At 42.1% G+C, this 25,282-nt stretch overlaps 1 protein-coding gene across 1 annotated transcript; it reads left to right on the top strand.

Moving 5' to 3' along the window:
- The first annotated feature begins 1,096 nt into the window (after window positions 1-1,096).
- On the top strand, window positions 1,097-12,854 carry tbx5a (T-box transcription factor 5a). The gene is made up of 9 exons (XM_033989927.2): window positions 1,097-1,175; window positions 1,676-1,844; window positions 2,192-2,286; window positions 2,886-3,005; window positions 3,950-4,097; window positions 8,469-8,621; window positions 10,689-10,780; window positions 11,929-12,155; window positions 12,245-12,854. The coding sequence occupies exons 2-9, from the start codon at window positions 1,701-1,703 to the stop codon at window positions 12,805-12,807; spliced, it is 1,542 nt and encodes a 513-aa protein (XP_033845818.1). The 5' UTR covers window positions 1,097-1,175; window positions 1,676-1,700; the 3' UTR covers window positions 12,808-12,854.
- The last annotated feature ends 12,428 nt before the right edge of the window (window positions 12,855-25,282 follow it).

Below are 25,282 nucleotides of genomic sequence, written 5' to 3' on the forward strand. Positions count from 1 at the left end.
TGTTTTATAGTATTTATATATATATAGTTTTATTTGTTTATAGCAGCACAGGGCAGGGATTTTATTTAAACATATTTTTATATTTTTATTTGTACTTGTATTTTTATTTTATATATTTTTTTATTTATTTTGCTAAATTTGAACAGTTTAAATATTGTAACAGAAATAAAAATAACAAACACGTGTCAAAGACAAGTGTCAGTTTAACTGTTTATAATATTTATAATATGTATAATATTTATAATGTTTAAAATATTTATAATATTCATAATATTTATCATTTCTGCGCCTGTAGATTTAACTTTACGCGCAGTTTAAAGTTCAGGCCTGATTTTAAACTCGTGTCTTTTGTGGAGCCAAAGGGAAAGAACTGAGCCTGAGAAAAAGAGAAACTAAAACACAGGAAGAAAAACACGGACAGTCGCCCCGTGTGAAGATGAAGTCAGACACATGTTATGGCCCGTGTCTCTGTGTCTTTGTGTCTCTGTGTCTCTGTGTCCTTGTCTCTTTTTGTCTCTGTCTCTGTGTCCTCGTCTCTTCGTGTCTCTAAACTAAAGCTGTGGTTCACATAAACATTTCCACAGATTATTTTGTGAATAAAACCTGGTCAAACGCGCAGCGCTGCGTCAGGCGCAGACGCGGTGCGTAAAAGCGCATAAAGCGCCTCAGTCTCAGTCCTCACCGGTGGTTCTCAGAGGTTTTGGACCAGAGGCGGGGACCAGGAAGGAATTACCAGTTGAATATAGGCACCAGCGCTCCCCTACGCCCCCTCCCCACACGTCTGCGCTTCCGCTCACTGATGCGCAGTAAAGACAGTCCTGGAGAGAGAAGTGGAGAGAGAACGGGACTGACACGCACTGTGGAGCTGAGAGGAGGGAACAACGAGGTGACGGAGCACTCCTCGGGGACGGGACTACAGCCCACTGCCTGGAGTGGACTTTCTGGACGCTCCACGCAAAATGCACAATATGGCAGAAGGCTTTGCGCATTAGGCTTCAGGAGGAGACACCGGGGCAGACACGGGAGCGGACACCGAGAACCCGGATTTGGGGAAAAGGAACCGACTTCTTCAGGAAACATTTTGGATTTAGTCCTCGGCCCTGGAGCTTTTGTTTCGGGGGGAACTTTCCTCGTGACCTCGGGGTAAAACGGGATCCGAATCTGGGGCTCTTTGGGTAAGATGTTTATGCGCAGAGTCAGATTCACCGGTTTGTGTCATAGAGATAGAGACAGAGACAGAGACAGAGACAGAGACAGAGACAGAGACAGAGACAGAGACAGACCAGGCTAAACTTGTTCAGAAGCTGGACACGCATCGGTGGCACAATTTGAAAAAAAAAAACAACTAAAAAACTTGGCAAATACTGACAGGTTTTATATTTTTAACAGGCCATGTGTAATTCAGACACAAAAAATACAAGATAAACTTACAAATTTAACAAAAAAAACTCTGTGGACTCTACTTCAGCTGTGCGTAAAATGGCACATCCACAGAAATAGTCGTTTTTAGGCTTCTGAACACGTCAGGCCTGTGGTGCCAGCGGCTGCAGCCTGAACACACACACACACACACACACACACACACACACACACACTCACAGACGTGTTTGCTGCGCTGTGACTTTACATGTTACAAATTGAACAGAGGAAACTAATTGTTGGTTGAATCCTCCAGTTTGGACACGGCTCGGTTCCCCGTCATGGCGGACCAAGAGGAAGCTTTTGGTCCTCTGCATTCACCCAGCGGCTCGGACTCCAGAGATGTGCCAAACGAAAACAAAAATGAGAAACAAAACGGGACAACAACCAAATCCCCCTCCTCACAGACCACCTACATCCAGCAGGTCAGTGTGTGTGTGTGTGTCAGCCCCGTGCGTAAAGGCGCAACAGAAATGTCTTATTTTATTGTTGTTGTTGTTGTTTGGAATTTCAATTTGGAATTAAATCTGTGGAAAAAAATCGTTATAAAAAAGCTAAAAAGACACATTTACATCACTAAAATCAAACTGTAAAATGTTTTTGTTGTATTTTGTCTTAAATCAAGTTTTGATGCTTAAAAATACAACATTTTAAATTATAATAGTGCACTTTTCTAAACAGAGAGAATAGTTGTGCTAAAAGTAAAAGTGCATTAATGAAGTTCATGATGGGCTGATGTTTTCAAGTCTGATTTTCTGATGTTTTATTTTAGGGAATGGAAGGAATCAAAGTTTATCTGCACGAGAGAGAGCTGTGGCTGAAGTTTCATGAAGTGGGAACAGAGATGATCATCACAAAAGCGGGAAGGTCATTATCCAAACGTTTTATATTTAAACTAGTTTTATCCTGTTTTGTTTTTGTAAACTTCAGTCCTTCAGTCGTGAGTTTAACTTTCCAGTTTAGTTTGAGTTTTTATTGTGACTTTGAGCTGGGAGCAGGCTCCACAGCAGAGTCTAACACGGGCCGCTCATGTGTGAAGTGCGCGTAAACGTGTGCGTAAACGTGTGCGTAAAAGTGTGCGTAAAAGCGTAATGGCGCAGTGTTCATTCATATTAAAACACTCCTGGCGCGTGCACTTTTATATAAACGCTCATAATCTATAATTTAGTGACACACAGTCAACATGTTGTCAAATTAAACTCGCCCCAATCACTTCAGTTTTGTTTTGGCACAAAAGGAGCCTGTCCAAATTATCTCTGCTTCTTTGACGCATCTGTGAAACTGAACTGTGCCAAAGACACTGGACCGTGCGCCACGAGGTTTGTTCTGAAAACTGAGTCTTTAATTTACAAAACTTGAGATGGGCTCAGTTCTTTGAGAGGAGGGTCTGTTTCCAGATGCTTCTTTTAGGCTAAACTGTTACAGGAGACTTTTTCAGCTCTAATAAAATGTTTCACCTTTTCCAGGCGCATGTTTCCCAGTTTCAAGGTAAAAGTCACTGGGCTCAATCCTAAAACCAAATATATTTTGCTGATGGACGTGGTGCCCGCGGATGACCACAGATACAAGTTTGCAGACAATAAATGGTGAGTAAACTGCGGCTCTTTGAGTTTATCTGGATTAAATGTAACGTGTTTGTGGATTTAATCAGTGACCGCGTAAATATATTAAACTTTTACTGTAAATATTTTAAACTTTTACTGTAAATATCTTAAACTTTTACTGTAAATATCTTAAACTTTTACAGTAAATATATTAAACTTTTACTGTAAATATATTAAACTTTTACTGTAAATATTTTAAACTTTTACTGTAAATATCTTAAACTTTTACTGTAAATATCTTAAACTTTTACAGTAAATATCTTAAACTTTTACTGTAAATATCTTAAACTTTTACAGTAAATATCTTAAACTTTTACTGTAAATATCTTGGACTTAAACAGTAGATGCATTTTTTCATTTTCTAATTGATTTAAATTGGAAAGATGTGAACCACAAAATATCGGACTGTTTATTTTCTGCGGTTGCCAAGAAATAAAGTGTGAGGCTGAGAGAGAAAAGTGTAACTGAAGCTACAGCGGGACCGCGCGTCACGCGTAACGCGGCGTGAACGTGAAATGTGTCTGCGTCATTTAAGAAAAAGAGAAAGAGAAAAAGAGGAAAAGAGAGAAAGAAAAAGAGTGACCAGTGGAGCCCGAGACTTTGTCTGACCAGCAGCTGTGACGCAGAAAACATTATATCCAGGACAATTCGTTTTTAAAGGGATTTGAAAAGTCCACAGCCAAAAAACACCCGCGTGAACCACGCGCCTTTAGTCCACGCGCCTTTAGTCTGACATGTCCCGCAGACCTGTGAGGGACAGATGTTTGTATCAGTTACAGCGCTCAGCCTGACACAGACTTGTCCTCTCTGTGTGTCTCTCTGTGTCTCTCTGTGTCTCTCTGTGTCTTTCTGTGTCTCCCTGTCTCTCTGTGTCTCTCTGTGTCTCTCTGTGTCTCCCTGTCTCTCTGTGTCTCTCCATGTCTCAGGTCTGTCACGGGTAAAGCTGAGCCCGCGATGCCCGGGAGGCTGTACGTTCACCCGGACTCACCCGCCACGGGCGCGCACTGGATGCGCCAACTCGTGTCTTTCCAGAAACTGAAACTGACCAACAACCACCTGGATCCTTTCGGACACGTAGGTGCCAAAGTGTTTTTGTCACTAGAAAAAGAGGAAATGTTTTGGCCTAAACGCGTTTAGTGTGAACTTTAGAAAAGAGTTTGAAGTGACGCAAACAGTTTCACAGAGGCCTGGTTATGTTTGCACAATTTAGACTTTAGGTTTGCGCAATTTAGACTTTATGTTTGCACAATTTATTCTTTGTATTTGCGTTTTATTTCATTGATTTAAGTTTAACATTTTAAAACTTTGCCTTAACTTTTGGACTTCATATTATGAAACATTTAGCAAAATAAATAAATAAAATAAAATAAATAAATAAAAGATGAGCTAATATAGCAAATAACAAAAAAGAACAAAAACCCTGCACCTTAAACAAGTCAAACAAAAACAGACTCATATTTGCATCAGGTTTTTTTACACGATAAATAAAAGTAAAAGCAAAAACATCCTGTGTCTGAAAAGTGAAGAGTTTCTCCTGTGGAGAAGTTGTACATGTTGTGGTGTTGTAGATGTTGTGATGTTGTAGGTGTTGTACGTGTTGTGATGTTGTACATGTTGTGATGTTGTACATGTTGTGATGTTGTAGGTGTTGTACGTGTTGTGATGTTGTACATGTTGTGATGTTGTACATGTTGTGATGTTGTAGGTGTTGTACGTGTTGTGATGTTGTACATGTTGTGATGTTGTTCATGTTGTGATGTTGTAGATGTTGTGATGTTGTTCATGTTGTGATGTTGTACGTGTTGTGATGTTGTGGTGTTGTACATGTTGTGGTGTTGTACATGTTGTGATGTTGTAGGTGTTGTACGTGTTGTGATGTTGTACATGTTGTGATGTTGTACATGTTGTGATGTTGTAGGTGTTGTACGTGTTGTGATGTTGTACATGTTGTGATGTTGTACGTGTTGTGATGTTGTGGTGTTGTACATGTTGTGGTGTTGTACATGTTGTACGTGTTGTGATGTTGTACATGTTGTGATGTTGTACATGTTGTGATGTTGTGGTGTTGTACGTGTTGTACATGTTGTGATGTTGTGGTGTTGTACGTGTTGTGATGTTGTAGATGTTGTGGTGTTGTGATGTTGTGATGTAGATGTTGTGATGTTGTTCATGTTGTGATGTTGTTCATGTTGTGATGTTGTAGATGTTGTGGTGTTGTGATGTTGTGATGTTGTACGTGTTGTGGTGTTGTAGATGTTGTGGTGTTGTAGATGTTGTGATGTTGTAGATGTTGTGATGTTGTAGATGTTGTGGTGTTGTAGATGTTGTGATGTTGTGGTGTTGTTCATGTTGTGGTGTTGTAGATGTTGTGGTGTTGTAGATGTTGTGATGTTGTAGATGTTGTGATGTTGTAGATGTTGTGGTGTTGTAGATGTTGTGATGTTGTGGTGTTGTACATGTTGTGGTGTTGTTCATGTTGTGATGTTGTACGTGTTGTGATGTTGTTCATGTTGTGATGTTGTAGGTGTTGTAGATGTTGTAGATGTTGTGGTGTTGTAGATGTGATGTTGTAGATGTTGTGATGTTGTAGATGTTGTGATGTTGTACATGTTGTGATGTTGTAGATGTTGTTCATGTTGTGATGTTGTACATGTTGTACATGTTGTGATGTAGATGTTGTGGTGTTGTAGATGTTGTGATGTTGTACATGTTGTGATGTTGTAGATGTTGTGATGTTGTAGATGTTGTACGTGTTGTGATGTTGTGGTGTTGTACATGTTGTGATGTTGTACATGTTGTGATGTAGATGTTGTGATGTTGTAGATGTTGTACGTGTTGTGATGTTGTGGTGTTGTACATGTTGTGGTGTTGTACATGTTGTACGTGTTGTGATGTTGTAGGTGTTGTACGTGTTGTGATGTTGTACATGTTGTGGTGTTGTACATGTTGTGATGTTGTAGATGTTGTGATGTTGTAGATGTTGTGGTGTTGTAGATGTTGTGATGTTGTTCATGTTGTGATGTTGTACATGTTGTGATGTAGATGTTGTGATGTTGTACATGTTGTGGTGTTGTTCATGTTGTGATGTTGTGAATGTTGTGGTGTTGTAGATGTTGTGATGTTGTTCATGTTGTGATGTTGTACATGTTGTGATGTAGATGTTGTGATGTTGTACATGTTGTGGTGTTGTTCATGTTGTGATGTTGTGAATGTTGTGGTGTTGTAGATGTTGTGATGTTGTTCATGTTGTGATGTTGTACATGTTGTGATGTAGATGTTGTGATGTTGTAGATGTTGTACGTGTTGTGATGTTGTGGTGTTGTACATGTTGTGGTGTTGTACATGTTGTACGTGTTGTGATGTTGTACATGTTGTGATGTTGTATATGTTTTTGATGTTGTGATGTTGTAGATGTTGTACATGTTGTGATGTTGTACATGTTGTGATGTTGTAGGTGTTGTACGTGTTGTGATGTTGTAGATGTTGTGATGTACATGTTGTGGTGTTGTAGATGTTGTGATGTTGTAGATGTTGTGATGTTGTACATGTTGTGATGTTGTAGAAAGAGCAGATCTGGGACAGACTCATTGATGGAGCGTCTGATGTTTTGGCTCCTGTTTTTGCACAAATTCTTTTGGCTGTAGTTTTACAAATTATTATTATTATTTTATTTTAAAAAATCAGTATTGCCTGGATCTGACAGGGACATATTTGTGTATTATTTGAGCGGCCGTTGCTTCTTCTGTTCACTGTGACACTCAGTGTTTTCTGTTCCTCTATAATTTATTTGACAAATGAGTTTGTGGAGCGACGCCTCCCACAGATCAGACTCGGTGAGATAAGACAGAAATGAACGAGCAGAAGAAGAAGAGCTCTGTTTTATAAACTCTCACTTTAGACGGTGGTTTGAGTCTCTGGTTTCAAAGCAGCAGCAGTGAAGTGTTTTCTCTGATGTCCATTTACTCTGCTGGACTGTCTCTGGACTGTTCCTCTGGACTGTTCCTCTGGACTGTTCCTCTGGACTGTTCCTCTGTCTCTGGACTGTTCCTCTGGACTGTTCCTCTGTCTCTGGACTGTCTCTGGACTGTTCCTCTGTCTCTGGACTGTTCCTCTGGACTGTTCCTCTGTCTCTGGACTGTTCCTCTGTCTCTGTGGTGTCCTCGCACACGTCCACCTCGGTGCAGTGTCAGTATCTCACTGTTTATGTTCCGAGCTCTGGGCAGATGATCTGCACAAACTGGACTGATCCCAAACGTTTAGAAAAAGTGTGTGATGTGAAACATAAAAGTAAAGGGCCTGAGACCCTCAGTGTCACTGAACAGGATCCTTCAGTCCGAGGGTGACACGGCTGCGGCGGTGGATCCTTCAGTCCGAGGGTGACACGGCGGTGGGTGGTCCCTCGCTCTGAGGCTGGAGCTCTGTCTCTGACATGTTTGAGTCAAAAGTCCAGCCCTGGAGCCAAGAGCAGGTTTATACTGAGTCTGTTGTGATTCAGGTGTTTTTTGCAAATAGTAATGAACAAAAATAACATTCACATTAAAAACTGAGTGCAGCATCATGGACCAAACAAACAAATTATATTTAAAATACTTTTACTTTAGTCTTCAGCTTTTTACCCGTGTGTTTAAACTGGCTCCATCTGTGACTAAAGTGACATTTTTATCCTTGTACAAAATGATAAATCCCATTTTAAAAAGATGATCAGAGACGTGTTCACCAAGGCCACGTTTATCCAGAGTCTAAATGTTGACTCGTGTAAACGAGTTTAAACAGGACAGAACAACTCTGCTGCTATTTGCCCAATAAAACAAAATCTGTCAATCAGTGAGTTTTTAGGTTTGACTTGGAGACCAGAAGGAAACAAGGTCAGGCCTGTGCCAGAGACAAACAGCCCCAAAAACAGCCCCAAAAAACCCAAAACAGCCCCAGAAAAACAGCCCTCAGTCTGTGGCACGAGGTGATTTTGACAAACCAATGGATGTGTCCAGGTCAGTCAGAAGAATTAGACTTAAGCCCTGATGAGAGGGCCCCAAAACAAAAGTCCAAGGTTCAAGTTCAGTGAAGACAGAGTCTAAATGTCGCTATGAGGAACGAGGAGGAACGAGGAGGAACAAGGAGGAACAAGGGGGAACAAGGAGACACGAGGAGCAGGGCTGCGGGAGGCTGCGGGAGCGCGGCCTAAATGGTTTCACTTTCACGCAGCGCAGAGACTTGACCGTGTTCACAGTCACAGACTGAACGGGGGAAAGTTTAAAAATAAATAAATAAATAAATGTGTGTCATTTTTAATGTGAGCGGTTCATTTGTTTTGTCCAAATGCGCAGAGACACGTGGTCTGTATTTGTGCACGCGCACGCCTCGTGTTTTTAAAAACGTGCGTAAAAACTGTAAAACTGACCGTTTCATTTGCGCTTTTTTGCCTCTAACTGTGCGTCTTTTCCGCAGATCATCTTGAACTCTATGCACAAATATCAGCCCAGGATCCACATCGTCAAAGCGGATGAGAACAACGGGTTTGGCTCCAAAAACACCGCGTTCTGTACGCACGTGTTTACAGAGACCGCGTTTATCGCAGTCACGTCCTACCAGAACCACAAGGTAAAATATATACAAGTATATACAAATATATACAAATATATGTATAAATATATGTATAAATATGTGTATAAATATGTTATAATACACCAGAACCATAAGGTAAAATATATACAAATATATACAAATATATACAAATATATATAAATATATGTATAAATATATGTATAAATATGTTATAATACACCAGAACCACAAGGTAAAATATATACAAGTATATACAAATATATACAAATATATATAAATATATATATAAACATGTTATAATACACCAGAACTATAAGGTAAAATATATACAAATATATATATAAATATATATACATACACACACACACTATATATATGTAAATATATGTAACAGTTTGTTCTGTTTTGCTGCTGTGGCACAAATGCGCCATAACTTTATTATTTATAGATTATTATAATTTAAAACTTCAAACAGCTAAAAAGTAAACTGGTAAACTAGGGCGCATATATATATATATATATATATATATATATATATATATATATATATATATATATATATATATATATATATATAAATTCCATATAGATTTATATTTAGAGACTTGTTGTTCTGATGTGTCTGTGTTTTGTTTTTCCTTCATGTTTGATTCATTCAGACTTTATATATAGAGATATAAAGTCTTTACATAGTATGCATATATTTATATATATATAGACTATATTTATTCTATATATAAAGTATATATCTGTATGTAGTCTTTATGTATAGATATATACAGTTTATACAGATTATGTATAGATTTATATTTATATTTATAAACTTTATGTGGGAGATGATTTGGACACAGCAGCGCGCGCACTACAGTCAAATATAAACAATGACACAAAATATAAATGTTGAATATACATTTTCTTTACCTGACACATTTTTAACGTTTACAACAAACAAATGAAGCACATTACGCACGAGCCCGCTGTGCGTATTTACGCGCGCCTGTGCGTATTTACGCGCGCCTGTGCGTATTTACGCGCGCCTGTGCGCATTCACAGACTCAGGGCCTCGTGCGCTGTGGCCTGGGCCCAGTATTGATTTTTCTTATTCTAATTATTTTGACCCGGACAAGGGGAGCAATAAAACTTTACTAAATAGACTATTTCTGCTCATATCGGGCTGAAAGAGGCCTCGGTGAGAGAAGCAGTGTAAACAGAGTCTGTTTAACATCAGCTCGAGGCCTATATGTTTTTAGTTCAGGGAATATGGGAAAGGGGCGAATACTCATAATATCTCCTGAGCCAATCAGAGGCCAGGGCCTTTCTGGGAACAGGAAACACAAATGACCGACATTCTGTAGAAACCATTCATTATTTTCAAACATGTTCTTGGGGTCTAACGTCGTAACCCGGGCCTAATTATTGGGGCTTTCCAGACCTTTGCAAAAACAAGCTATTGTGATTTAGGACGAGTGTCTATTGAGCCTCACATCTGCAGAGGCACCGCTCACCTGCTGCAGACGAGGAGCTGCCAGGTTTTAATCCAAGAGTCACATAAGAAGCTTTGTTTAAAAAAGGTCACAACTCTGCATCATGGGTCAATTTAACTATTTATTTATCTATGAGAAAATAAAACGTCCCCAGCAGAGACAGTCTATGTGCAAGAACCACGTGAGGCGTAAAGAAAGTGGAGTAAACTATTAGAAATTTGTGCTTTTTTATTTGTATTTTTTTAACCAAACCAGACTTTTCACCCTGTGCTGCTGCATTTTTGTGGGATTGGTCAGAGGGCAAAGTAAGTGCAAAGTTTCACATGATCAAAAGATAAAACAATAATGCCATATTAACAAGACACACCCAAAGTGTCACACAGGGGATTTTATAAGGTCTGCTGAAGTGTAAGCCAGAGCGCACACATGATCCAGTCCTGATGGAGAGTCAGCTCCAGACCTGCCAACTAATTACCTGCCAGAAACCACCGTGTAAGAGCGGGATATCCCACCGGATCCCCATGATTCACACTCACACTGTTTCAGCTCGCAGATGGAACGACATGTGTTGGCTCCACTTCATTATTGTGACTACTTACAAATATTGTTGTTTTTTTAGATTACTCAGTTAAAGATCGAGAACAACCCGTTTGCTAAAGGCTTTCGAGGAAGTGACGATATGGAGCTGCACCGGATGTCCAGGATGCAAAGGTATTTAAAACAGTTTTTGTGTTAAAATTAAAAATATTCATTTAGTTTTGACTCACAGACTAAGGACAAATGGAGAAAGACAAAATGGACAGTCTACCTGGACACCACGAGGCTTTTTCTCTGATTTTTTCCCTTTGTAACGTTAATATAAAACAGATAAATAAAGTTAACAAACATAAAGTGTTGACTATTATGTGATGGTGATTAGTGACGATCCCTAAACACGGGCTCTCGGTGATGTAAGTGTACCTTCTGATCTACAGCCAGTTCTTATTTTAAATACTTTTATGGCTGATCTGGCACAGCCTCAGAAACATTGCTGTAACATCTCTCGTCTATGCAGTTTTCTTGAAGAGGCCTATTCCTCCGTCCAGCCGCCAAGGCAGTACACAACCACACTACTCCCATTATTCAGTCCAGATGAGCCACGGAGCGTCCACAGCTGCATGGAAAACACTTTTTCAAAGTAGAAAGTCTGGTTTTTAAACATAAAGTGGCCCCACCCCCATCGAACTTTTAGCACCAGGCGCTAAAATCATGTCCACTGCCTTTTAAAAGTCCACAAGACTTTTATTTTAAGTCACAGAAAAGGGACTTTGTAATTAAGTGTTCTAAATGAATGCCATTTATGCTCCATGGGAAAAGTGCTCATTTGACAAGAGGCTTCAAACAGTGACAGTTTGAAAGTTTGATTAGAGCGAACACAGAGCGAGTCGCCTTAAGTATGTGGACCGTCCGAGATAACAGGACGTTTTGACTGAATCGCCTTTTACCTCAAATGTAAATGTATAGACCTTGGTACAAGTCCAAACCACACCATCAATCTTAAACGCCACTGACCAGTCCGCAAAGTGCAGTAAGCTCTGCATGTCTGCTCCTGGTTAAAAGACGAGTCAATGCAAAACCAGGTCAATTTGAACCAAAGCTCAAATCAAAAACAGAAAAGTAGCACCATTATTTATGTGCTCCTCCCTAAAGGACAGATATGGAGATGTCCGAGGTCGCCGTACCACAGCCCTTTGACAGATGAGCTGGTCACAATGTTAGTTTTATTTTATCTATTTTCTCTCAATCACACATTGTCTGTGGCAGAATCAAACCCTAAAAATAAACAACAACAATAACACGATTTTAAAATGTGTCTCCAGCACCAAGGAGTATCCTGTGGTCCCTCGCAGCACAGTGCGTCAGAGAGTGGGCTCCAGCCAAAGTCCTTTCAGTGGAGAGATTCAAAGCATAAACAACCCCATCAGCAGCCAGTACTCCCAGTGCGACAGCGCCGTGTCCAGCACGTCTCAGGACCTGCTGCCCCAGTCCGGCTCCTACCCTCTGCCCCACGAGCACAGCCAGGATTATCACTGCATCAAGAGGAAAGGTACTTTTTACAACAGTCATAAAAGGAGTCTCATTAGTACTATCAGAGTTTTGTCTGCAGTAGTTATGGTACAAAATGTGTCTTTTCAGTGGAGGACGACTGTCACTCGGGTGAACACACCTACAAGAAGTCCTACTTAGAGAGCTCGTCCAGTGAGGACGACCATTACTACAGACCTGTGGGCTACACTCAAAGCCTGAGTCTGGCTGGAGGCCCATATCGCAGCGAGTCCAGTCAGAGGCAGGCGTGTATGTACGCCGGAGCACCACAGGGGGCGGAGCCTGTTCCTAGTCTAGAGGACATCAGCTGTAACACGTGGGCGAGCGTGTCGCCCTACGGGAGCTGCTCCGTCACCACTATGCAGCCCATGGAGCGGCTGCCCTACCAGCACTTCTCAGCCCACTTCACCTCAGGGTCCCTCGTGTCCCGGCAGCTGGGGGACGGTCACCACGCAGCCATGTACCAGAGCCCCATGCACCACCAGACGCTGGCCCGCCAGTGCAGCCCCGGAGCGGGGATCCAGTCGCCAACAGCCAGCCTCCAGGGGAACGAGTACCTTTACCCCCACGGCATCCCACGCACACTGTCCCCTCACCAGTACCACGCTGTGCACAGTGTCAGCATCATGCCAGAGTGGAACGACAACAGCTAAAAGCCTTTTGTGCGGTGACTCAACACATTGTACAGATAAAAACAAACATCATTTAGCCATAGGCTTAAACAAATGTGTTTGCAACAGCGTCATGGACTGTTCAGCTGGACAACCTGGAGTGAAGGACATTTACTAAACTATGGACAGAAGTACAGACTGAGCGTGTGTTCACACACTGGTGTGAGGCTGCTGTAAAATAAGAAGAAAAGTGCTAAGATTAACGACTCATTTGGGAGGTTAAATGTGTATTACGCCTTTTGTAAAGTAGCTCTTTGGTTTTGTAGTTATCTCTTTGTAGCCTGCAAAATGCTTTACTTATACTTAGAAATGTTGATGTTTGTTGCACTTGTGCGACATGCTCTGGATCTTTCATGTTGGGATCGTTGTCTTTTTGTCAGTTCTCAGAGGTTTCCTGACATGAACATGTGAGGATGTATTTGTCACAGTGGTTACATAACATGAGCACGTGGGATCTGTGAAACGCTTTAAAGCTCCGGACATTTTGGACGTTTAATCAGAAATAGTTTTGTCAATAGTATTTATTTTTCAAAGGGGTAAAAAGGGTTTCTCTTGCATGTTGGAAGTGGTAATAGTTTTTTTATGACGGCTTTCATTGTGGAGAACATGGGAAAATGAAACAAGCTCAAAATGCAACGTAAAACTCAGAGTGTAAATAACTTTGTACAAATCTGAAATCGGACAATAAATGTAAAGATTCAATGATTAATTTAAGCCTGAACTTCCTTTCATTACTGACTCTATTGAAACTGTATTAACTCTATATTAACACTGTATTAATAATTAGTATATTAGTAATTGTATATACATTCATTTTAATATTCCACAAAAACTTGATGTAATGGACTGAATGGAGTTGTAAAAGGCAGAGTTACGCGTCACATCCCTGGAAGGTTCAACAGAAAAGAGTTGGCCCTGAGTCCGGGTGTGTGAGGCACTTTGGCCCGTAGACGTTTAATAAAGAACACACAAGAACTGCACAAAAAGATACGAGTATAAAGATAAGAGTATTGTTCCTGTGCCTCTGCTGTGCCCCTGCGGTCGACAGCTCGTCTCACTGAACCAGCCTCAGCTCCTTTGATGTGAGCAATGTGACCCCTGTGCTCTGGATGCCCCCACACCGCCAGTCTTATCCTGAGAGCGGACCGGCCCGGGCCGTGGCTGCAGAGAAGGAGCCAGTCATTAACCCTGTCCAACCTCCGCCTCCCTCCATCCACAGCTTAAACACATGATGTATCACAACAGCCTCCCGACATCCCCCACTCACCCAAACATGTCCGGGTGGGCAAAGGCCGCTGATGCAACCGGCTCTTTAAACATTTAAAGAACAGGTCAGCGTTTCAAAGGCCCCTCTGGAACCTTTGGCCAGTGATGCAGTTATCATCGTCTGCAGATGAAAGTCTCGTGATATGTCCAAAGGAAATAAATGGATTTCTAATGACTGGAAAGTCCAAATGAAAGATGGAACTGTACACTGGTACTGCTGATTTATTTGGATTATGATGAAAACCCACACAAAGAAGATCATTCGTTTAATATATTTAACTGAACATGCGGCAAAAACATGACAAACGACAAACATGTGGACAAACAGTTGGCGCCGTATTCGTTGATTAGTTTTTCTATGAGTTGGTAAGATTTCTGCATTATTCTTTCAGCAGACAGAAAATTAAAACAAGTCATCTCAGACTAATGATGAGTCATGGCCTTAGTCAACCCTACATCTGAAACCTAAACAAATCAAAGTGGTGCCCCACAGGACAAAGAGAAGAGTGAAGAACAAGAGCATTCCAAGGCTCAGAAAAATGAGGGAGGGGATTACTTTATTAAGATGCACTGAAACACACCACAGATGGATGAGCACCTCCAACACGAGCGTTTTCAAAGAATCGATCAATCTCGAGCCGGACTCACAAACATCTGTTTCACAGAATTACGGCTTTATTCAGAAGTGTATTTAAGGCTGGAGTAAGATGGTATAAGGGAGTACGACCGGGTACAAAGAGCCGGCTCACGTTCTGTGACGTTTGATTCTTCAGACCGGATATTACAGACTGGATTCAAACACTATTATGGCTCATGCTCATTAATAATGTAAAATGTTTTTCTTTTTTCATTTTAACACATATGTCAGTGCTATGGCATTGTGGGACAGCTGCAAAACTGCATCTGGAAGAAGCCGGACTCTCGATCAGATAAGAACTCCTCTGCTTCATGTAAAGATGGCCACATATCAACAGAGCCATGCATCACGATGACGACAATACAGAACTGTGAGGAGCATCGCGGCTCCTCCGCTGCTCCGAGGACGGAGATGGGAGTGTTGAAGTGGGAGCACCTTCCCTCCAGCTCCCACTGCTGCGTCTTTCAACACCAGCCCTGGTCATGAGCCTGAGGAGACGAGGAGGACCACAGCCTCTGGGACACGACGGCAAAGGGACAGGCCTCAGTGTGAGAACCACATCATGAAGTGTCCCACTGCAGACGCACATTTACCCCGGCACTGACACAATCAGAGGAATAGTAAAGATATATCCAAGTAGGACAATAAAAACGTATTGCTTCATGGACTAATATGATGTATGTGTTATTCTCAAAGGTATTTAAGAGACTTTAACCCTGACCTAGAGCGGGACACTGACACGGAGAGAGCACCAGACTCCAATTAAAAACACTTTCATCTATTTCTACGGGAGAACATTTTAGTCAAGTCAGATAATAATCGACAAATAAACACAATGAAACCTGATTTAACCGCTTTAACTGACTGATACTAAAACTGTGATGGGTTGTGGGGATAATTAAGGTGAATGTTTGGAAACTGGGAAACACCTGGAGACGTTTCTGTGAAGCAGTGACACCAAACAGACTCAGTATGTGCAACAACAGTGTGTGCCATAGTATTTCTATAGTGTATAGTACTAAAGTGTATATATTTCTAAAGTGCATATATTTCTAAAGTGTATACATTTCTAAAGTGCATATATTTCTAAAGTGCATACATTTCTCTAGTCTATATTTCTAGAGGAGGAGCAGCACATATTATTGGCTCATTCATCTCTGTCGGGGGATGACTTGCCTGAACAGACTTTAAGTGTTTCCAGAGCAGATTTGGCAGAGCAGCCGTCTCACCCAAACTGATAAGGAGTCGTCCTGCGTCTCTGGCTCTGGTGGAACCTCAGGTAAAGTCGACTCACCGTACGGTCGACCTACTGTCTCCATCTGGGACTGTGGGAGTTTTGTCCCTCAGACGTAAAACACTGGACAGTGTCAAGTTGAAGACTTCTACTGATTCTTAAAACAGATGAGAACTTTAGCATTGACGCGCCTTTAGTGAGCTAATGTACATCAGTATGAAATATCTATGTACTGGAACTCACACTGAAATACTACTACTACAACTACAACTACTACTACTAATAATAATTACACTTATAGTACACTTGAGAGTCCTGACGCAGCCTGTATTTGAGGCTGTACATTAAACAGGTGATGGCACATGTGTGGCATAAGTTGTGTCTTGTGTGTCCTGTGGTTTCCCACATGTCGTGTTTGTGGGACACCACAGGCGTGGCATAGAAGTCAGTACCTCAGTATTCTCCACAGGGAGCTCCATCACCGCTGCAGATCGATACTGTGCAGCAGAGAAACTGAACCCAAAGAGAGAGAAGCGGCGAGCTCAGCCGACACTTTGAGCTCTCACAAACTCACAGCACCGTCCAGACACAACTGTGAGGTCCTGAAAGAAACGTAAGAAGTGCACAAAAAGAGAACGATTGTTGTTTTGTAGCATTTCAGATCTAGATTCAGATGTTTGTACAAGTTTTGTTCCATAAAGTTAAAAAGAAACATGAATGTGAGCTGTTACACAGAGATAATCTCATATTTTGTATTATTTGATAAATTATTTTCTGCACAGTTCATGTGATTTTGATTCCACTGTACAATATATTTATAATATACAGACAAAAAATATGATCATTTATAAGAAGATGCACTGGTGTAAGTTACAGAGCAGTAGCATGAGCTGATTATGAGGTAAGTTTGACTGATTTATAATGATCAAAGAAAATAAACAGATAATATTTAACCCCACAAGCCAAAGCTGCTTTTGTTCTTTGTCGGTAAGTGCAGTCCTCAGGAGGACCTCAGGAGGACCTCAGGAGGACCTCAGGAGGACCTCAGGAGGACCTCAGGAGGACCTCAGGAGGACCTCAGGAGGACCACACTGAGAGCTGCCTGTGGTATTGATCTCCTTCAGTGCAGGTGTCTGCTGCTGCTGCAAAGACAGTGTCCTATTTGTGATCGTCTTCTCCCCCATCCCTGCTCTTTTACTCCCCTCCTCACGTCTGCTCACGTCTGCGAGGACCCCAGCACCTCCACAGAGGCCCACGTGTGATCTGATGCCATCGATAAAAGCATCCTGTGAAATGGACTTGCATCACGCTCCACACAGTCGGTCAGGGCCTCTGCCATGAAGCCCCCGGAGCCAGACCCCATGAGGAGACAACACTCAATATCTCACCAGGATTTCTCCAGTCTGTCTGAGTTAATGCTTCAGTTAGTTTGCGCTCGTCCGGGTTTCCAGAGAGAGCTCGCTGTACAAGTGATTAAAGTGTAAAATAAAAGAAAGATACAGCAGATGCTAATGGAGATCTGAACATAAACAAACAGTACGAGCGTAAACCTGTGAGATATCTCAGAATAAACAAGTCACAATTACTGGAGCTTGATTTGTTTAAAATTCGATTGATTGCACGTTTTCTGGTTAAATATGTTTTTGAGAACAGAGCGAGGATTACAGAGAGTGTGAATCAGCTGCTGCCTTTATCTTATCACTGACGGGTTGTTTGGCTTTTGTAACAGACGATTATCTACACACTGCTGTTGTATATATTTTCTACCTTTTAAGTATTTAATTTGATTTTTAAGCATATATTTTTTTAAATTCGTGCATGTCCTTATTTGTATTTGTATTTATCCAGTGTGTTTTATGTTTTATGTTGCACTTTATCACCAAAATAAGTTCCTAGTTTGTGAAAAGGATTCTGATTCTGATTCTGATGTGAAACAGGTCCCACTCTGGTAAATATTCTGTAAACTCCAGCCTGAACGTGCGGACGCTCAAAAGGCTTAGGTCACATTCAAAACAAACAGCTAATACTCACACATAACGATATTTCATCTTATGTGGTTAACCAGAATAACTGAGACTAGCATTAGCGTAATCGTAGATGTTCGGCTGCTCGTCCAAGCCGCTTCTTCTTCATTTCTGGTCAGATTCCTGCCGGACACTGCCTTACATCTGTCTGAAGGAGGCGCTAACGACACTGAAACGCCTTTTTGTTTATAGTTTCTATTTGTAGGCTACGTCTATTGCGTGCACTGCGTCTGAGTCCTACTTAGCGCAGTCATTCAGGCCCCTAATGAGCGATTTCACACCTATTAGCACGCCCGCTAGCCTTATCGTAATCATATTTTTGAACATTTTTGTGATCTGGACTAAACGGACTCTACACCGCACGTCACAAAACAGCTTTAATCACAGACAGCGGCACGCCAGAAACGTTTGAAATACTCTCCATTTCCCTTAAAGGCCCCGTGCCCGATTTTTCCAGCGGATTGGACCAAAATTTACCCCACAACAGATATATTATCGAAGCAAAATATGTCAAAGTATGCATGTTATTATTTTGAATTATTATATTTTGAATAAACCTCAACGTTAAACAAGATAATGTGCATTTATGTTACGTGAGGAATTCCCACACATTATTACGTTCATGTACAACTCATAACTTTCCCCCAGACTGTGAGTAACTTCTCCTCCTTCTGCCGTGTTTGGGCTGCGAGAGGCGAGCGCTGCCCCGGCTTCGCTCCAGGACGCTCCGGAGATGGATGGTTTTATGACAGGCCTCTCTCTTTGCTCTCATGATGGGAGCGTTGGAGTCGTCAGAGTGTGCGAGCCCGTTGTGTAAACTCACCCAGAGGGACCCCAGGCCTGGTGGAGATAAAGACCTCTCCTTTAATGTAAACACCCTCTGAAGTGGTGAGCAGGCAGCTGCAGTTGGACATACACACGTTTAGAGAAATGCAGTCTCAAGGTCAAGGTTAAGCACCACACTCTTTCAAGACTCACTTTCCCTTTTGACCCTCCGTTTGAACGCTGGCTGTTCCCTGGAGGCTGGGTGCTCAACAGACTAAATATAGTCTACGGTAATTATTGAACGGAATAACTTTCAGCGATATCCAAGTAATAATAGTTTATATATTTCATGATGTGACTTAAAAACTGCACAAAGATTCCTGCAAACATTCAGTCATTGTTGATGTTAGTAGACCATTGTGTTGTGCGTCCTGATTGGCTGTTGGACTGTAGACCATTGTGTCGTGCGTCCTGATTGGCTGTTGGACTGTAGACCATTGTGTCGTGCGTCCTGATTGGCTGTTGGACTGTAGACCATTGTCCATCAGTCTCCTCCGTGCCGTGTCTCCTGTCCAGTACAGAATGTGTTCAGACAAATTTACATAAACGTTGGATCTCAGTGTGACTCTGAAGTGCTGTACGTTTGTGATTTGTTTTCTCCCCGACAAAACCCACAATGTCGATGAAACGTTCTGCACCGACAAAGACGCCTGCGGTCTCTCCCAAAAGGTCGAGGAAGACGCTAACCATCGCGGAAAAAGTTGTACTTCTGGACACGCTGAGGGAAGGTAGAAGCTCCGCGGCTGTAGGGGGCGACATCACGGAATAAATGAATCTTCAAGGAGGAAAATAACGTGGTTTCGCTCTGTAAAACTGAGCTTAATTTTAAGAATCTACGAAGGTTTGAACTTTGAGAGAGTTTAAACGAGAGAGAAATGAGAAAATGTTAACGCCTGTGTGAGAAAAGTGTATAAAGTGTGTGGTGAGGGGTTTGACAGACAAAAACAGAGAGAATAAAGTAAGGTTATTTTTCAAATGTGACCCCCGCGATAAATGAGAGACCGCTGTATCCAAAGCAGATTAACTGAGTTTTACAGGATTCAACGCAAACAGGTAAACAAAAACTCCAAAACAAAAGATACTGTGCGCGTTTCCAGCAGAACAGAACTCGCACACGCTCAGAAAGTGTGGGAAAAATAAAGGAGCGGTTGTGTTGAGGCTAATCTCCAGCTCAGTACATCTTCATTATCTCAGCCAATAGACAGAAGTGGATCTGGAGGTAAAAATACCCGAGCCCTCGTTATCACCTGATGTTCTTATCTGGCAACACATTCAGCAGGAGCAGTCAGTGAGTGCGGATGCTCCGGGGGGGATGCAACAAGTACAAAAAGTTCTGCATAACTGTGGGGTTCGCTTTAAAAAATGTCAAGAGTTTACAAGAGTTAGAGACGGTGACACGCACAGAACAAAGTCAACGAGTTAAAGGAAGTCCAAAAGACAGATAGAATGAGAGACGGAGGGGACGTTTCAGTCGGACAAGGTGACAAATGGCGTCTCACAGATCACAATAGTTCCACTCTGGTGAGTTATTGATCCAGCCCCCGAGTTCGTTCTGTTTTCGAACACTCTGCGGTCTGCGGTGGCACTCTGTCCTGCTCCGGTGGGACCTTCAGTGAGAGGACACCGCCATCCAACACGTTACTCAAATGTTCGTTAAATGGTCGAGGGGCATCTCTAGAGACGCTCGTCCTTGTTTTTGAACTGAGACAATAGTTTTTTATGTTCGCACTTTCATAGTTTGAGTCAAAGCCACGTGACTTTACAAAGAGGGTTTTTTTTTTTTTTGCATAAACGTCTAACCAAGCCAAACTACGACCATTAGTTTCCTACTGATAGACGGTATTAAGGCAGCAGGCAGCGGCAGGCAGACGGGCGGGCGGCGGACACAGTGAGCTCTATTAGTTTCGGCTCATTGTGCCACTCTGATTTCTTTCTACTTCCTAATTGGCTGACTTCTGTAGGCTCGGCGGCCATATTTCAGTTTAAAGGGGAAAGGCTTCATGGGTCACAGGAATAAAGAAACCCATTTGACAGGTCAGCAGGCTGAAGTCTACAACATAGTGAAAGGTCAAAGGTCAAACTAACATCAAGATAGGACATGGCAGAGCAGGTCAGCAACTTCACCGGAGAGTCCAGAGCGTCCTCAGACCGTCAGGAATGTGCCCTGAAAAACATGGCCCAGATATACTAATATATACTAATTATAATTATGAACTGAAGACACAGATGTGATTAGAATCACTCCAGACGTTTACCAGCCACGACCACATCACTCTTTTCACCGCATCACTCTTTTCACCACATCACTCAAACTCAACAGAAATATGTTTGAACAAAAATAATGTGGTTTGGTTCTTTGCCAGTTTGTGTCACATGATCAACAGGATATTACAAATGATTTATATTAAACTTGTGTCAAACATAAGTAAAGTCTCTGTGAGCATCGTCTCTGATGAGGCCTGGAATAACTTATACTAATATATACTTATGTAATAATGGATAAATACTTTTACATATTCTTACAAACTGCGTGTTGAGAAAAACAGAGTTTATGGAACACTTCAGACTGATATGATCCTGATGCCCACAGCACAACTTCATCTTTGGTACAGAAGTTTCATTTTAGTTTCAGTCATAAAGATTTTTCATTTTTTATACGACCAAAACAGGCATAAACAAAATGACCTTTGACCTTAATAACATGGACATGTTCAGTCATTTAGACTGTGAGCTGTGACTATGTCTTTGGAAATACAAATAAAGAATGAGAAGCTTTCATCTCCTCGATAATCTCACTACTGTCACTAAAGTCACTAAAGTCACTGTCACTAACGTTACTAATGTCACTAAAGTCACTAATGTCACTAAAGTCACTAATGTCACTAAAGTCACTAATGTCACTGTCACTAAAGTCACTAAAGTCACCAAAGTCACTAATGTTACTAAAGTCACTAATATTTCTAATGTCACTAATGTCATTAAAGTCACCAAAGTCACTAATGTCACTGTCACTAATCTTACTAATGTCACTAATGTTACTAATGTCATTAATCTCACCAAAGTCACCAAAGTCACTAATGTCACTGTCACTAATGTCACTAATGTCACTCCAGAAAAGTGCCTCACCCAAAGACAAACATCTTTGTTTAATCTTTTTTAAGCCGTTTTCTTGTTTTTAGCAAAAATACATTTGCAGTAATCTTGTATATATTTACTGGGAGAGTATTACATTATTTGAAGTATATTATAACACAATCTTTACTTTTGATTTAAGACATAATGAGTTGGTTTGGTCATAATCTCCATCTTTACCCCACCCCACAGCTCTACGAAGTAAAAGTACCACCCCACAGCTCTATGAAGTAAAAGTACCACCCCACAGCTCTACGAAGTAAAAGTACCACCCCACAGCTCTACGAAGTAAAAGTACCACCCCACAGCTCTATGCAGGATTACAGTTATTTGTATCATGAACTAAACTTCTCATTGCCACAGTACAGTACAGCACAGTAACAGTGCAGTGCAGTAACAGTACAGTACAGCACAGTAACAGTACAGTGCAGTAACAGTACAGTAACAGCTCAGTAACAGTACAGTACAGTTCAGTACAGTACAGCACAGCACAGTAACAGTACAGTAACGTAACAGTACAGTAACAGTACAGCACAGTAACAGTACAGTTCAGTACAGTACAGCACAGTAACGTAACAGTACAGCTCAGTAACAGTACAGTAACAGTACAGCACAGTAACAGTACAGTAACGTAACAGCACAGTAACAGTACAGTACAGTAACGTAACAGCACAGTAACAGTACAGTACAGTAACAGAACAGTACAGTAACAGTACAGTTCACATCGGTCCAAACTATTTACTGGAGATTCATGAAAACTAAAATCTGCAGTGTGTTTTGTCACAGTTGCACTAGGAGCCTAAAATGTGGCGTGTACAGTACATACATGTGCCCACATGCACCCGTCCACACAAATAGGACAGTCTGCCTGGCACCAGACACAAGTGCACAGCCAAATGAGATGTGTGAGAGCCCCCTGCTGCCAGGAGGTGGAGAGGAAGAAGAATCAAACCCTCTCTAATGGAGACATGACATGCTCGCCAGGGCGGAAACTCAAACAAACGATTAATGGGCCATGGAGCCTTCACTACAGCAGAAAAATACCCCACCAGCCCCCACCAGTCTCCACCAGCCCCCAGCAGCCCCCACAAGCCCCCAGCAGCCCCCACCAGCCCCCACCAGCCCCTACAAGCCCCCACTAGCCTCCACCAGCCCCCAGCAGCCCCCTGACGCTCGCAGGGTTCCACGTTGACCAACAGTGTCCAGCATTTCAAGAAAGTGGGTTCCCGTCTGTGCCATCCTGTGCCCCGAGTCTGGGGTTTACAGCTAAAATAATTAAAAAGAACAAAATAACAAAAAATATTTAAAAATCATCACGACTTTTTACATTAGAAATTCTTTGCAGAGAAGCTAAACACACTAAAGTCACTTGCTTTTTTCTCATTGCCAGAATATTATGAGTATTATATAAATTATTATTATCACACATCTATAAGAGCTCCAAAAATAGAGGAGTGAGAGTGAATGTCAAGTACAAAAAGAGCAGAGATGCCGTGTGCAGGTCTCGTCTTCTGTATCTTGTGTTTTGATTAGCAGGTAATGATCTTTGATCTAATGCGCTGACTGGGAAACTGCTGCTTCAATTGAAATCCGGTGGATGCTTGGCCGACCTGGAGCCAGTGTCACTTCTCGTTAGGGCCTGCGGCTCCATGACCTCTCTCACTTCTCGTTAGGGCCTGCGGCTCCACCTCTCCGTGCCAGGCCCCGCCCCTTCCTCACAGCATGTGCTCCCTGTGTAATGATATCAATGACAGCAGGGGTGCAATGAATACAAATCCTCAGGCCTAATGTTTGGACAAGAATTCTCTCAGCATTCCCTCCTCTAACTGCCCCACTCAGCACTGGCCAACCTACAGCACACACTCTGCAGTGCGCCCCCTGTAGGCCAGTACGAGCCAGCAAGTTCTTGGCCAGTACAAAGAAAGTGAATCACATTTTTCTGAAAACCCATAAATGAAGAGTGTAAGAACAATCTCTCACATGAAATATCTTCAAACAAAACAAGTTCCATTAGTCACTGAAAGAGACAAATGAAATGATCCTCTTTTACGTCACACAAACAAACAAACGCACTCTTCAGCTTTGAGCCTGACTTGGAGGTCACCTGATTTCCGTCTCTGGTTCCGCCGCCATCGCCAGGTACGAGGTCCAAACAAAGACATGTTCATGAGCGGCGAGTGCAAACCTCTCTCTGCTTCTGGAGGGAAACAGCCTTTGCACACATGCCAAATTAATGAGTGGAACGCCACGAGACCTGTTTAGAATCAACTACTGCAGCACAATTTAGCCTCACTGTGAACCTGCGTCTTTAGTCCCGAGCGAAGCATCTTGGACGACAACTGCACGTTTCATTTTACACCATCCTGTGAGTCTCCAACAAAGACAAACTCCACAAAACGATACACACAGAATCAAAAAACGTCTCCACAGTCGTCTCCAGAGCCTGTTCCAGCTGTTTCCCTGAGGCTGCAGGTATCACACACTTCAGTCTCTCTGCTCCAAACTTCAGGACTGATCTGCCTCTTTCTGCATTTCTCACCTCGTTATTTCTAAAACGAGTTGCAGGTTTTATGTGGACGTCAACAACAGAACAAATGTCTATGAGACGAGAAGGAATAAACTGTATTTTTGAGAAAAATGTCGTCAAACCTGCACAAACACAACAGGAGAAGTAAAGTAGTGAATGATAAGCTCAGACTGTTGTGCGTTTGTTGTGCGTTTGTTGTGTTCAGGCGACACAGCTCCTGGATCATTGATGTGGTTAAACTCGACTCCAGGACGTGTGCGACTCTGAGTGACACGACTTTTGGCTTGTGGTCTGTCATCACTGAGGATGACACCGTTTAAGATGTGTCTGCAAACGCACACGGCGGTACACAGACGCACACAGAGGACGCAAACGCACACAGAGGACTAAAACACACAGGAAGTACACACACACAGAGGACGCAAACGCACACGGGAAGTACACAGACGCACACAGAGGACTCAAACACCCACAGAGGACTAAAACACACAGGAAGTACATGCACACAGAGGACGCAATCGCACACAGAGGACGCAAACGCACACAGAAAACTAAAACACACACAGAGGACTAAAACACACAGGAAGTACATGCACACAGAGGACGCAAACGCACACAGGAAGTATAGAAACGCACACAGAGGACTCAAACACACACAGGAAGTACACAGACGCACACAGAAAATGCAAACGCACACAGAGGACTCAAACACCCACAGGAAGAATAGAAACGCACACAGAAGACTAAAACACACAGGAAGTACACGCACACAGAGGACGCAAACGCACACAGGAAGTACACAGACACACGCA

The sequence above is a fragment of the Periophthalmus magnuspinnatus genome, chromosome 23, assembly GCF_009829125.3.
Source record: "Periophthalmus magnuspinnatus isolate fPerMag1 chromosome 23, fPerMag1.2.pri, whole genome shotgun sequence".
In the NCBI taxonomy this organism is placed as follows: domain Eukaryota; kingdom Metazoa; phylum Chordata; class Actinopteri; order Gobiiformes; family Gobiidae; genus Periophthalmus; species Periophthalmus magnuspinnatus.